The 13,762-nt window shown below is 41.7% G+C and overlaps 1 protein-coding gene across 2 annotated transcripts in view; it reads left to right on the top strand.

The window, feature by feature from the left end:
- DUSP10 (dual specificity phosphatase 10) overlaps positions 1-13,762 on the top strand; it is a 36,791-nt gene that overhangs the window by 13,616 nt on the left and 9,413 nt on the right. The window contains exon 1 of one of the 2 annotated variants that reach the window (XM_039532199.1): positions 7,002-7,045. The exons of the other annotated variant lie outside the window; for it this stretch is intronic. Within the exon in view, the coding sequence (XP_039388133.1) occupies positions 7,024-7,045 (22 nt within the window). The 5' untranslated portion in view covers positions 7,002-7,023. Of the gene's footprint in view, positions 1-7,001; positions 7,046-13,762 lie in introns of those variants that run through there. 2 annotated transcript variants of the gene reach the window in all.

Raw genomic sequence — 13,762 nt, 5'->3', positions numbered from 1 at the left:
CGTAAAAGCTGAGCTTTCCATATAGTTGTCTGTCTTTAGGAACCGGGCCTTAAGGAAAAACAGGAAATAAAGTGAAACTATGATTTAATTACAAGTTGGCAAAACTACCTCTGAGCTACCACTGTTCAGTAACTGTGGGTAAATGGCAACCTCTGTCCCAGTTACTATTAGTGAGCACTTTGAAGATGTAAAACACTTTGTTAGTGCTAATAATAGTAGACTGGTTGGGATCCAAGAAGGAAATAAAATTTTGAGTGATCTCAACACATTTCTTTCAAATCTGTATTACTACAGTAAAGCTTTTGAAAATCTTTAGAATATTTGAGTTAGCCCCCTTCTGATTCACCGAACGGGAGAAGAAATGACTCTAAAGATGTCTGTTATAAAAGGAAACATGTCATTCCTTGCCTTTGCAAGAATTATGCACATGAATTATTATTTGTAAAAATGCCTTGGGAAATTCAGAAAATCAGAGGATTGGGTGTAACTTGCAAGCGTCTGTCACATTAGTTGAATGTGATGGTTTTGTCAGTTTACTGTGCTAAAGCCTGAAACTGGCTCTTATATAAGTGACTGGCCAATAATGTTATAAAACAAAAGCTATTGTTAAGCAATTGACCTGTTCTGAGACCACGGCAGCTTCTATCTCCTCTGAAATAATAGGGTACTCTTGGTTTCGGTCTCTGCAAAGATATTGCAAGTGTTTCCTGTGCTCTAAAGTTGTTAGCATTCGCTGGCACTTTTAAGATTAAACATATTTGATTTATTTAACTTTCAGTTTTTCATAATTGCATCACTAGCAGAATATATACATACACATTTAAATTCCAAATAGCTCATTTTATTTTAAAATTGCCATGTAGAGTATTGCATCTCTGCAAGCATTATTCCTCACAATACACTTGTGAGGCATTATGACCTAGTTACAAACAGAAATTGAGAGCTAGGCTGAATTTAAGTGACTTGACCAAAGCCACTCAGTGAGTCAGTGGTAGACATTAGAATTTTGGGTTTCCTTGTTCCCAGTCTCATGCTCTAATCACTGGATAATGTAGATTCATTTCCTTCTGCACTTACTTGCCAAGGCTTGTGTTCAGGTTTCTGTTTCTACTGCAAGTCCATGACAGTGGATGTATTTAAAGCAATCTGAGGGATCGTGCCTTCTCACTGTTATCTTTCTCCTATTACTTTGCATTTCTCTTTCCCATCTTTCTCCTCTCTCTCTCCTATGTGTATGTCACCTTTATGATTAAGGCCCAGGGAACCAGCTTCGCAGGAAGAGTAGCATCACCTTTCCACAGAAAAGCTCTTCCTTCAGCAGCAGTCATGACTAATCAGTTGAACTGTATCATTGCAATCCACTTGAAGTTTCCATCAGAATTGTGTGGAAAACCTCTCCATACAGGAGCATGGTGCTACTCATTTGTTATTGCTACCTAGTGGCTCTTGGATGTCAAGTTTTGGGGAAGAGAAGGCTTTGCCCAGTGTTCAATCCTTCTTTAGCTAATGTTTTTTTAGACTCCTTAACTATTAGAGGGAATTATCTTAGACACTCTCTGTGTACAAATTCTGTTAGAGGGACTCATTTACAACTTTATTCATGGAGCCAATGTTCCCCAATGCATGTGGAGATCTAGGGTCTGTTAGAATTATTTTCCTTGTTCCTTTTTGATTACTCTAGGAGACACAGTGGGGGAGGTGGGAATGAATGCAGAACTCGGATGAAGTTGGTCCGCAACCTTGGTCCTTTTAAGTTGCTCGGTGATCTAGGGTGGCCTAGTAGCTGTAGTGGCAAAGCACTCCTACTTTCCGTCTGGAGCTGGTCAAAAGAGAGCATCCTGTCGGCCACAGATCTGGCCATGGTGATTGATGCATTTATGAGCTCCAGGGTGGATTACTGCTATTTTTTGATGTATAGGGATGATACATACCACATGCTCTTGAAAAAGTTCTGGTCAGAAAACTCACATCCAGGGGATGAGGGGAGGAAAGGTGTGGCAATGTGGGCTAACACCTTTTTCATGTTCTTTCAGTTCTGGGCTGGTTAAGGCCAGTGTGGCTATTGGCATAAGTTAGGCAGTTCAGGGAGCTACTCTAAGTGTTGTCTTGTCTGGGTTGCCTATGGGCAACCCAGAGCTGTAGCCCTACCCCAGGGGATTGGGTGTCTTCTTGAGAGTGCTGCAGGCTGACCTATGCACTGTCTTGCACCATGGCAATTGTCCTCTGAACAACAATGGCTTGTTATTGCCCTAACTGGTACAAAAGACTAACCCATCTGCTTAGTAACAGGCCAGCATGAAGCCTGTCACTATGATGCTCCAGTCTCCCTGCTTTGACTTCCTATCAACTGCAAGTTTTGTAGTGTGATTGTTCAGTACCTTCCGGGGTAGGATTGGCATGGGCTGCCTGAGGGGTCTTGCCTCCCTCCCTCCCTGAGCTCCCACAACATTTATATCCACTGGTACAATGAAACTGGGGGGTCAGTACAGGGAAGCTTGTGAGTGCTGCAGGCAGAACTCTCTGCAGGAGCTGGACCTGGGCTAGGGACATCTCTCCCATAAGAGAGAAGCAACTGCTGAACTACCTGCTCTGAGAATTCTGTACAAGACTCTTCTCTTTGACTTCACTTTCCTTCATTAAGTTCTCTGCATACCTGTGCCCTATAAACTAATATAGTTTAGTTTTTGTTGAGATGTAAATAGCCATCATCAGGGTCCAGCATTAACAATACTTTGAAGGGACAGCTCATGCCTCTGAACCATTGCTCCGGGATGACTGTTGACTCTGTAAGATAATGCTGCACAAAATCACATTATGAAGATTTTCTTTACTACCAGAATTTTTTTTTCACTTCACTTAGGGGTGTGTGTTTTGATTTGTTTTGTTTAAGTTCTTCAGTAATGAATGGGTTACTAGGGAAGTGCTGGTATGGGTTATCAATGTATAATGACAAGCTCATGCCAGCTGTATGTGGGGCTGATTGGAATTGTAGCTCCCTTTGCAACAGCATTTTGGATGAGAGGTGGTTACCCTTGTCCTCCGAAAAAACAAGTTGCAGTATCTCCTATAGAGCTTATGACAAAGTATGCTTTTAAGGGAAACATTTTCTTAAGGACAAAAAGTGAATAAGTGGATAGATGAGTTGTGGAAACAGTGGCTTTCTCTAAACCCACTGTTTAAGCAGAAATATTTAATCTAACCCTTCCAGAATAACAATGGTGACTTACTTTTTTTTAAACGTCACCCCTTCCCTCTTCATATATGCTGAGCCAGTACCCTTTTGCATTGTTTTAATGTGCACATAATCCACCACATGATCACACCAGCTGCTGATTGTGTCAATGTGAAGGCTGCATTGAAGGGCAAATGGGCATTATTGCTTTAGGTATAAATATGATGGCTAGATATAGGAGAAAATCAGCAATAAAACCCCAAATGGGGGGAGTTTTTGTCATACAACTTTTTCCCCTCAGTCCTATTTCACCCAGTCTCCTTTCAAGGCTGATACAGAATCACTAGCTTAGATAAAGGTTTTGTTGTCTTTATTTTATTTATTTTTGGGTGTTAAACTGTGTGCTAAAGAGAAGAAAAAATTCTTTCTGGATTACCTTTGTGTTAATGCAATTTTCAGTGGGAGTATTTCCTTTAGGATTTACTCTGACATTTCCAGTAACTATTTGATTGGACTTAATGTAAGTTTAAATCCCCATGGAAAGTGTACTTTTGCTCTGAGAAGTTGTAATGAGCCTAATTTTGAGTTTTTGCTGTAAATGTCCAGAATCCAGGGATGGTGTTCTAAGGTAGTCTTCACTTACATTTCTTTCTACAAGCATCACAATTCTGTGTCTTGGGGTGGGGGGCGCGGTTTGTTTTGTTATAGCATTTAGAAATAAAGAACACTGCCTTCTCTTCCCTTAAGAACAACATAGAATGAACAAATTTAGAAGAAAGTGCCATGTAATATGTTCTTGGGAATAATTTTTCTTAGGACATTCTCATGTAAGCAAACTCCATTCTCCAGCAGCATGTTGGGATTTTCCAATTTTTAAGCCAGTGTAATCTTCTTGGAATTGGCAGATGCGCCAAGAGTGTAATAGTCTCTACTAGTATTGTTGGAGGCAGGGGGTGAGGGTATAGGGTGCCAATACAAAGTTGTTGGTTTTTATGTCTCTTACGACATACCCAAATATTCTCTTTGGCCATGCTGTTTTGGAATAGGATGAGCACCTTAATCGGCCTTTTAAGTTCAGATTGTTAGATGCTCAAGAAGACAAATGTAAGAGCATGCTGGCAGGTAGTCTAGGTCCAAAACTTAGGGTTCGGGAAAAATAGTCACAAATCAGACACTGAATATATTATAGAGCATCATAAAGAAGATAGAATTCATGAAGGCTTTCTAGTGAAAATTAGACAAGGGGTGGGGTATGAAAGTGTAAGATGTCACCGGGTTTTGGAGTTCATGCATGCAACCTGGTGTGCCCATTACAGCCCTGGGGCAGGTGCGGGGGCTTCAAAACTAGTTGCTATATTGCAGGGCATGTGACTAGGAGCAAGCTTGTGTCCTACAGGACACTAGATACAAGGCTTCCTGATTCTTAGTCAGGACCAGCAGATAGGAGACCTAAGGAGGGGGAAGCCCTAGTGTGGGGGCATGGTATCCTGGAAGATACTATATGGGGGAGGATATGTCCTTACCCTTTACCACTGTCAAAAGTGGGAAAGGTCTCAGTTTGCCAAGTATTTTGAGTCTCTTTTGCATCTTTGGTTTCATCAATATGCCTGTCCTGAGGAAAGGGGTGTAGAACTAAACTCAAACATTTGGGCTCTCCTGGCTGGTAAATCTACCCACCAGCTCTGCAGGTTAAAACAAAGCAGCATGAACCCTTATCACCTACAGAGTGACTTGCATGGTCTGATATTACCTATCCAGGGAGAGCAAAAGGAATAAATAGTACAAGAGTGGAAGTTAATGGTGGGAAGAAGAGGGATCTGAAGGAAGGTTGGTAGGCAGAGGGATGTAGTTTCAGGTGTAGGGAGCAGTATAGGAAAAGCCACGAATGAGGAGATGAGACAGAGTGGTTGAAGAAAAGGGATTGAGGTGGAGGGTGATAAAATACAGGCAGGGGAAGAGCTGTGCAGAGCCTTAGAAGTAAGAATGAAGGACCTGACCTCCATGTCAAGGCATGGTGCCAGAGAAAAGGACTTGAGACATGAGTGATGTCATGCCGAGAGATGGGAAGTGAAACTTGTTTTAGGAGCTGAATGTTGGGTGGTTGAAGAAGGAAGGTTATGGGGCTTTGTCTACTAGCTGCGCCATTGCTGGCAAAATAGTACAAAATCTATCTAGTGGAGATAGGGTGACCAGATGTCCCAATTTTATAGGGACAGTCCCAATATTTGGGGCTTTTTTTATATGGGCTCCTATTTTTCAGACTTGCTATCTGCTCTTCCTAAGTGTAGACAGCATCAAAGAGCCTGGAGAGGAGATTATAGTAGGTCAGAGAGAGAATGTCCTGTGAACTGGAGGTCTGGCAGTGAGGAGTTGGCAGGAGTTAGAAGTGTTAGAAATAATCTAAGCTGTGTTTTAATACAGGTGTGAGAATTTTACCCTTGGTCCCTCTTTAGAAACCAAAAAGGACTTCAAAGCAACCTTGTCAAGGATATGCTTGCAAACATTTAACCTCCTTTAGGGCCAGGGTTTGTTTATAAACCATCCTCTCTAGGTAGTTCACATATGGGGAAAAACCTCACCTTTACAGGTTCTCTGGAATGTACAGAGCTTTTTGGTTTTGTAAGACTTTTGTTTTGTTTTTGTTTGATTTGGGTTTTTTAGTGTTGTGAAGCTTTCACCTTGGTAGCTTGATGAGAGGGAGAGACTCTATTAGATTGGGTGTATCAAGGTGGAAGTTTTTGTAGCCTGTTTAGTTTTACATTTATTTTTTAAGCTTACTCTCTTAGTCCTGCGTGTGTGGAGGAGGCAAAAAACCTGCTGTCATCTGTTGAAAGGTGCTGCAGGCAGACCCTGGCAGGTGAGAAAAGTGCTTGCAGCACTAGAGAGTAAGACTCATCTAATCTGTTAATAACCAACATAAATAGAAAAGTGTAAGTCACTCATGCGCATATATATATATAAGCAGGAGGACTTAAAGATCACTAGGGTGTAAATAAACCCTCACCCCATCCCCGCTTACCAGCAACACAGCTAGGGACTGCTCTCTAGCTGTATGCCACTGTAGAACCCCCTAGGCTGGGGTCATTGCCTAGTGGCTGCTGATGCTGGTATTGGGTCTGCTTTTGTACCAGCAGCCCAGTGGAAAGGGGCTGCATTGCAGCTCAAGTGTTGCTAGCATGTTTTGTAACCACTTCCCTGGCAGTGGTGTCAAACTCTAGCCTTGTGGGATGGATCTGGCCAATCTGACTCTATCATGCTAGATATGGACACATCAGATTCTGTAGAATCTAAGGTTTCAATTTAAAAAAAAATCCCTTCCAATTTCTGCCCCGGGCCTGTAAAGAATACACTTGATTATGTGTGGACGGTTATCTGCAGCAGTGTTTGTCTGTCTGCAAACAGTCTGGAAGAAAGGCTTGGAGAGGCCTAAACTCCCCCAGCCTCCATTCATCTTACTGGAAGTGTCAATTATTTAAATGTCAATATTTAACTACTTAATTGCTGAAGGGATTTGGAGGAAAGGTCCAGATTGGAGGGGGGGTGGGGGCGAGGAAGAGAACTGAGAATTGTTACAGGGGAGGGAAATGCAGAAAGATGAATGGATGAGAGAGGAAAAAGACTGGTCTACATGCAGGAAGAAATTGGTTCTACTCCCTTGAGTAGATATCCATAAATCGGTTTAAGTGGCTAAAATCAATTGAACTTATTTTGGTTTCTTTCCCAATTAAGCTGAATCAATTTTAGCTGTTCTTAAACCAATGTTAAGGATGCCCACACAACGGAGATGAGCCAATTTAGCTAAATCAAAGCACTTCCTGCATGTGGACTATGCCAAAGAGAAGGAAATCAAGATGGGAAGGAAGAGGCACAAAGGTCAGGGATAGCTGTGGTCATAAGATGAGCATGTGGTGTGTGGGTGGGTTTTTTTTTTTTTTTGAGTGATGCTCTGTGACACAACAGGGCACTTGTCTAACTTTTAATTCCCTATTTATTATTTGTTATTACATAGAGACATTGCATCTTTGATATGCAAATCTCAGTGGCACTGGGGCCAATCCTTTGTGAAGTCCAGTCCTAAACTTGTGTCCCAGACCACAGACCATAATTAAAACCAGAATTCAGCCTTCCCCACAGAATGACTTTGATTCCCCGGGCATACAGATAATTCTGAAAACAGTCCTAGAACTGGAGTACTTGTGGCACCTTAGAGACTAACAAATTTATTTGAGCATAAGCTTTCATGGGCTACAGCCCACTTATTCAGATGCATAGAATGGAACATATAGTAAGGAGATGTATATACATACAGAACATGAAAAGGTGGAAGTAGCCATATCAACTCTAAGAGGCTAATTAAGATGAGCTATTAGCAGCAGGAGGGGGGAAATACATTTGTATACAGACTAACTTGGTGCTACTCTGAAACCAGTCCTAGAACTATTGGAGATGACCTGGAAGCATGATTTTGCTAGTGTAGTTCTTGGGATGGAAGAAGGTAAAGACTTTCTAATAGGTCTGGGACGTTGTTAATGCTTGTGTAGTTTTAGTTATAGTGTGGACAGACTAAAATTAAACTGCAATATATATCCCTCTGTGTGTGTGTGGGGGGGGGGGGGCGGCAGATTGACTTTCCCTTGAATCATCCTGCACTTTGAATCAACTTGACATAAAATCATCTGTTCATTAATAATAACACAGACGCAGTTTAATGGTTGTCTTAGTGGAAAAATACATGAGACTGTCATCAGCTGTTGCTTCTGGCTTTTCTGCAGTAATGCAAATAAATGAGGTCACAGGTTTAAAGGAGCAGCCTGTACTTGCACAAATCCAAAGTGTCCTCTTAACACTTCGTGCATGTTGCAATACAGCCACATTATTGCTACTGGCATGCCCAAAATGTTACCTGCTGAACACTCTTATTTAATGTTGGATATTACAGAATTTGGGGTTATAGTCCAGATTTGGTGTGTGTGCTTAAGTGGGCTGCCGTTAATGATTTAAAAAAAAAGTCTTTAGTGAATTACTTTAAATGAACGATTACAGCAGAGCAGAATAGAGTGGAATACTTAGGCTGGAGCAAATCTGAAAAGAAGATATAGCCAGAATATGGTCTTAGCCAATATTTTCCTGTAGCCTTCGCTTTTATCTAATAAAGTTTTGTTGTCTTGTTATAATCTAGAGTAGCTTTGAAAGATATATGTAAAAGGTCTGTTTGTCACTAGAGGGTCACATGTTCTGTCTAAATATGGACATCACATCTACGGTCTGTGTGATGCGTTGCAAAACAGGAACATATTTTTGACACAACAGGAACATACAGTGCCTGTTAAAATTAGAACTTAAAGATATGCATCAACAGTAGGTCAGCAACAAATATTCTTTAGTTTTTCTGTAGAGAGTACAGGTGCTGCATGGTGGTAGCTTGCTGTTTAAGATAGACTGTTTAGTGATTTTTTTCATAGAATGAAGTTATTCTTAATTCTTGATCTTGCAGATTTTGCCAATGAAGCATAGCTCCTGCTAAAAGCTGATTAGCATATCTCTGATATGATACCATTTTGTGCATCTGCTGCATACGATATAATAATCACCCCAGGGTGATTACAGAATAGACCCAATGAATGTCTGTAACATAGTTACAACTCAAGCTAGTCTACTTTTTTCTTGTTTAAAAACTGCTGTGGCTCAAGTCTCCATTGATCTATATATACCTGTTTTTTCTGCCAACCACATGATCCACAATGGTTTCGATAAGTTGGAACTGGTATGCAGCTGTTCTCCAGAGATTACAATGTAGCAATGAGAGCTTTTTTATGATTAGAATAAAGTAAGCTAGACACTTATGAACAGATCTTCCATATTCAGAACGGAACAAATTGTCATTGGTAGCTGGAGGGTATGAAGCTGAACAGCACAAGTCATACCACAAGTTTTGACCTCTCAGGACACGGTCTGAGCTCTGTCACTATTTACTAGCAGGTCTGGCAAAGCGGGACAGTGGAACTTGTCATACAGTGGGGGGAGTATTTCAGATGTAGTCATAATGGCACAAATCTCTGGCTGCTTGCATCGGTGACTACAAGAATACTCTGGCTTCTGAATTATCTTGCTTTATAGATGACAGGCCAGCTTGCCTGTCGTTAAGAGTATCGCTTTCTTGGTTCCAGTCTTCTGGAAAACCCAGATATTTCTTTCATGATGATGTCCTGTGCACCCACAGAACCTATTGAGTTCAGTTAGATTTGGGTGTGCTCAGACCCTTGAAGATCTGGTCATTGGCTACTTTAGGGTGAAAAGTGTACGAAACTGCTTGTACAATCTCTGCATAAATGCTTGTGATGAAGCGGCTGCATCTGATTGTAACAGGGTGAGGTTATACTTTTCATCACAGGCAGGTAAGTGGATACAATCTGCAACATGGTGTTTGCAGCTACATAATACTCAGCCTAGGAGATCTACATTCTTATCAAAACGGGCCATAGTTGCTATTATAGCTGTATATGTGTTTCCTACCAGAATATTTCACGGACATCAATTGGACGTCTCATGGAACAAGGTACTACTCAGTGTGAGTAAGGGTACCATCTCTAGATTTTCATAGTTATCTCTTCAGTGGTGCCTCAGAAATGGACTCCCATGCCAAAAAACTTTTTTTCCCCGTTTTCCTTCTTAGACTTGAGGATTGCTCATCTGGACTTGTGTATGTTGTATAATGCTGCTATTGGCTGTTTTAACTTCTTTTAATGTCCTGCTTACTTTTTGTATAATGATGCATTTCTTTTTGTGATTCTTGTCAACCTTCACGTCCCTCTTCAGGGCACTTCTAATTCTTGCGCTATGATCTGGGAAGCTTTGGAAGTACAGTGTAACAGAACACATTAGTGTCACCCATAGATCCTCCTACAGCTAAAAAAAAACTGAGCCTTTGGAATGTCCCTCCCTCCCACCATCCGGTTTTCCTGAGGTTCTTTCCCTGGTAGGAGTGACATGATGAAGTCCTTGTCACCACAAAGTTTGGAACATCCACTCTAGACAGACCTGCTGTAGGTCAGTATTGACCTTTTCTTTTCTTGGTGTTGTGGTGTTTTTTTTCACACAGAGCATAGACTTTAAATTCTGGGATAACAGCCATCCTCTGAAAGAATACTAATCCACTGAAAGCTCTAGTGGTTATACTTAGGCACACATGCAGATGGAGACCCCATCTTGACTTTGGACATCAGGAAATTCATTTGTGATATATATTTTATTTTTCCACCAAATGAGTGGAATAAATTGCACTCAGATGTATTCACAAAGTATATGTTTAAATTACATGTAGTGCCGAATAACCAGCTGGGATCAAGGCCCCATTGTGTTAAGTGCTGTTAAAAAAAAACATAGTAAGAGATTGTAAATTCATTTTATAGAAAAATCTGAGTTACCTTTACTTTTCTGAAGGGGAGCCTTCTCTTGAACAGCTTCTCCCTGAAATGCTTGTTAGGGTGCTTTGTCTTGTCTGATGTGAGGACTGCAAAGCTAATGTCTCTAGTAAAGAGAGCCTAACTAATCTCAAACTTATAAAATTTCCTCCTCCTGTTCTCCCCCCACCCCAATTCACCTCATTGCATGGTTCCTAAGTATTTGCATTATTGTCTACTGTCTCTTTGTTCCTGTCTCCAAGTGTGCGTATTTTAAAAACTTCTATTAATGTGCACACTGCATTCCGTGCTGTGTATGCTTGGGGAACGTGCACTCTGAAAATTGCTTTGGATAGCTATTGTGCTTGGATAACTTCTTTTTTTTTTTTTTTTTTTAAATGCCACCAAAAACAAGCCAGCCAAGAAGGAAACGCGCACCTAATCAGCGGGGTGGCTACTGTCATTTTGTTTTTATGTTATGTTTCTCTTTCCTGGAAGAGAGAATAATCTTCATGGTTCTTGGATGCTATTGGTCTATCCAGGAGCCCTATCCCACTGCCTGGCAGCCTTGTTGGAATGTTTGTTTGGGGGTTGCCCTGCAGTTTCTGCTCCTAGCCATCAGGTGCTGCTGTTGCAGAGGAATTTCACTCAGGTTGTCTCACTCTCCACTTCCACCTGCTAGTTTCAAACTGGCAAGAAGTTCTGAGGAGGAGGGGGTGGCTGCTGCAGTTGGGTGGCCTGGTGTCTCCCTCCACCAAGGCAGGCAAGGAGCCAAGAAGGAGGGAACAGAGAGTGGGCAACAGGATGGGTGGGGTGGAAGGGGGGAAAAAGGCAGAATAGGGGAGGCTGCTCTGGACTCTCCAGTCCTCTTTTTCTCAGCCCTCACCCAGGTCTCACCTGCCTGCTCTGCCATTACCCTAACCTCCTCCACCCCCACAAACACCCCTGCTTCTAAGAGATGAAGAGGCTAGGCTCAGCCTACAGCTTCTTATTCCCACCCCACTTCCATTGCAATTAAGTGGTGGTTGGGGATAGGGAATGTCACATGCAAAGGTGTGGAGCGTCTGGCAGCATTGCTGTGAATGTATGTTCTTTGGGGCAGAGACAGTGTTTGGAGAGTGCCTAGCACATTTTGGTTGCTACTGCAATGTAAAACAAGATTTAGAATGTAATCACTCACTTGTCCGTACTGTGCAGAGGACCTGAAGAGACAGAATTCACATTTGGTTTTAGGCTACGTTAAAGACTGTGTCAGGGTGGGGTTACAGTTTGATGGAGGTGACATCTTGAGAGCTATCACAGGAGTACGGCTGTACCAAATTCATGGCCATGAAAGACGCATCATGGACTGTGAAATTGGATCTCCTCTGTAAAATCTAGCTTATTTGTGAGGGAGGGAAGGGGCAGGGCAGGGGCAGAGCTGAGGGTGCACCAGTAAGGAGCTCCTACCATGCACTGGGCTCAAGTTGCTAGTCCCAGCTGGGCTGGGGAGGGATGGGACTTCCTCTTCCTCTGCACAGCTGCTCTTGTGGGGGGAGCTCAGACCCATCTCTGGGAACCTCCCCTGGCTACAGGAAGCTCTGCAGCACAGAAGTGAGGGTGACAATCCTGTGACACCCCCACAGCCCTCTCTTTGGGTCAGGACCCCCACAATTTCAGTATTGTGAAATTTCAGATGTAAACATCTGAAAACATGAAATTGACTACTTAAAAAATCTTATGGCTGAAATTGACCAAAATGGAATGAATTTGGTAGGGTCCTGCTCATAAGACACTACCATCTTGAGCCAAAAAGAGCTGGTCTCTTGTGTGGACGAAGGATTTTGGACCTTATCGGTTGTAACAAAGGTCTTAAACAAAACCTTAGGAGTGAGTTTGGATCCAGGTATTTGAATTCAAACACTTAACCTTCTTGCTTAACCCTCGCTCCCAATCTCTTCTGAAATTAAACGTCATTTAGAGAATGTTTCTGGTCCATCTTTAGCTTTTACTTTTAAAAATCCATGTTCCTTTATGCGAACAGCAAAAAATGTGTTTGAGCCACAGCTCCTTACAGCGCTTGCGCGCGCTCTCTCTCTCTCTCTCTCTCTCTCGCTCAATCTCCTGAGCAGAGATCTTATAGGTGAGGTTTGCTTTGCACATATTTTTGTCCTGGAACTGTTAGAGAGAAGTGTTTAATCCCCCTGAAGATAATGTGTGATTTGGGGCAGGGGTTTAAGGGTAGGAGAGGTGTCTTACAGCTTGCTAACACTGTTGGGGCTCCTAGACAAAATAAGTAACTTATCAGCAGATGAAGAACAAAGCCTGTCAATGTGACAGCATGTTTAGGTTTCCATATTTTAAAATCTTCCCCTAGCAGTGAATTACCAAAGTATTTTATGTGTATTAAGCAGACAAATACTTTCTTATTTTTAAGCATAATAAAATTAGCAATATGATGACTTAAGCATTTCTTTTGGTCAGTGCAGCTCTTTCTGGTAACCTTTTTATTTTTCTCTCATTTTTTTTTCTTTTTTTGCTTAGATTTAATTAAGTGCATTTGAATCCAAACATTTTGATCGTTTCAAAATATTGGCTGTATGGTACTCCATATGGCCTCAGTAAACCATTAAATACATAATCTTACAATGATATCCCTTCTGTATTCGTCTCTCCCCACCCCGCCCCCCACCTCCAGTTAGGAAAGGCGGTCCCAAGCCACCTGTTACCATTACATCATTGATTCCCAAGAACACAGTTGTAACAAAGGTCTTAAACAAAGTAGTTCTTCTAGTATTATTTGCACTCAAAGAGCTGATGTCATGCCAGCTGATGTCATTGTATGCCTTATGTAATTGCTATGGAAACCAGGCAGGTGGGGAGCCTGGAGCTGATGTCATTGTGGAATGAGGTGTAGAAAGAATTTTAAAACTATTCTGCTTTTCGTCTAATGTTTTGTGGTGCCACCTACTTGAAAACAAAACGGTGCTTTAAAATCCCACATTATAATAGGATACACAGGAGAAGTGCAATTTAAACTGGTTTTCCCCCCAATCCACTTCCTCACCCTTATTAATGTCCTAAAAATAATAGATGTTGCATATTTGCAGCTAGTCAAGGCAGAAAAAGTGGGGCTGCTGTTTGCCACATGTTAAGTGAGCTCCTTGACTGCGATAGTTTTATAAGGAATACACTCTTAAAAAATCAGAGG

The sequence above is a fragment of the Mauremys reevesii genome, linkage group 3 (assembly GCF_016161935.1).
Source record: "Mauremys reevesii isolate NIE-2019 linkage group 3, ASM1616193v1, whole genome shotgun sequence".
Classification (NCBI taxonomy): domain Eukaryota; kingdom Metazoa; phylum Chordata; order Testudines; family Geoemydidae; genus Mauremys; species Mauremys reevesii.
Note: the sequence above shows the minus strand (reverse complement) of the source record. Positions and strands in the feature narration are given on the sequence as shown.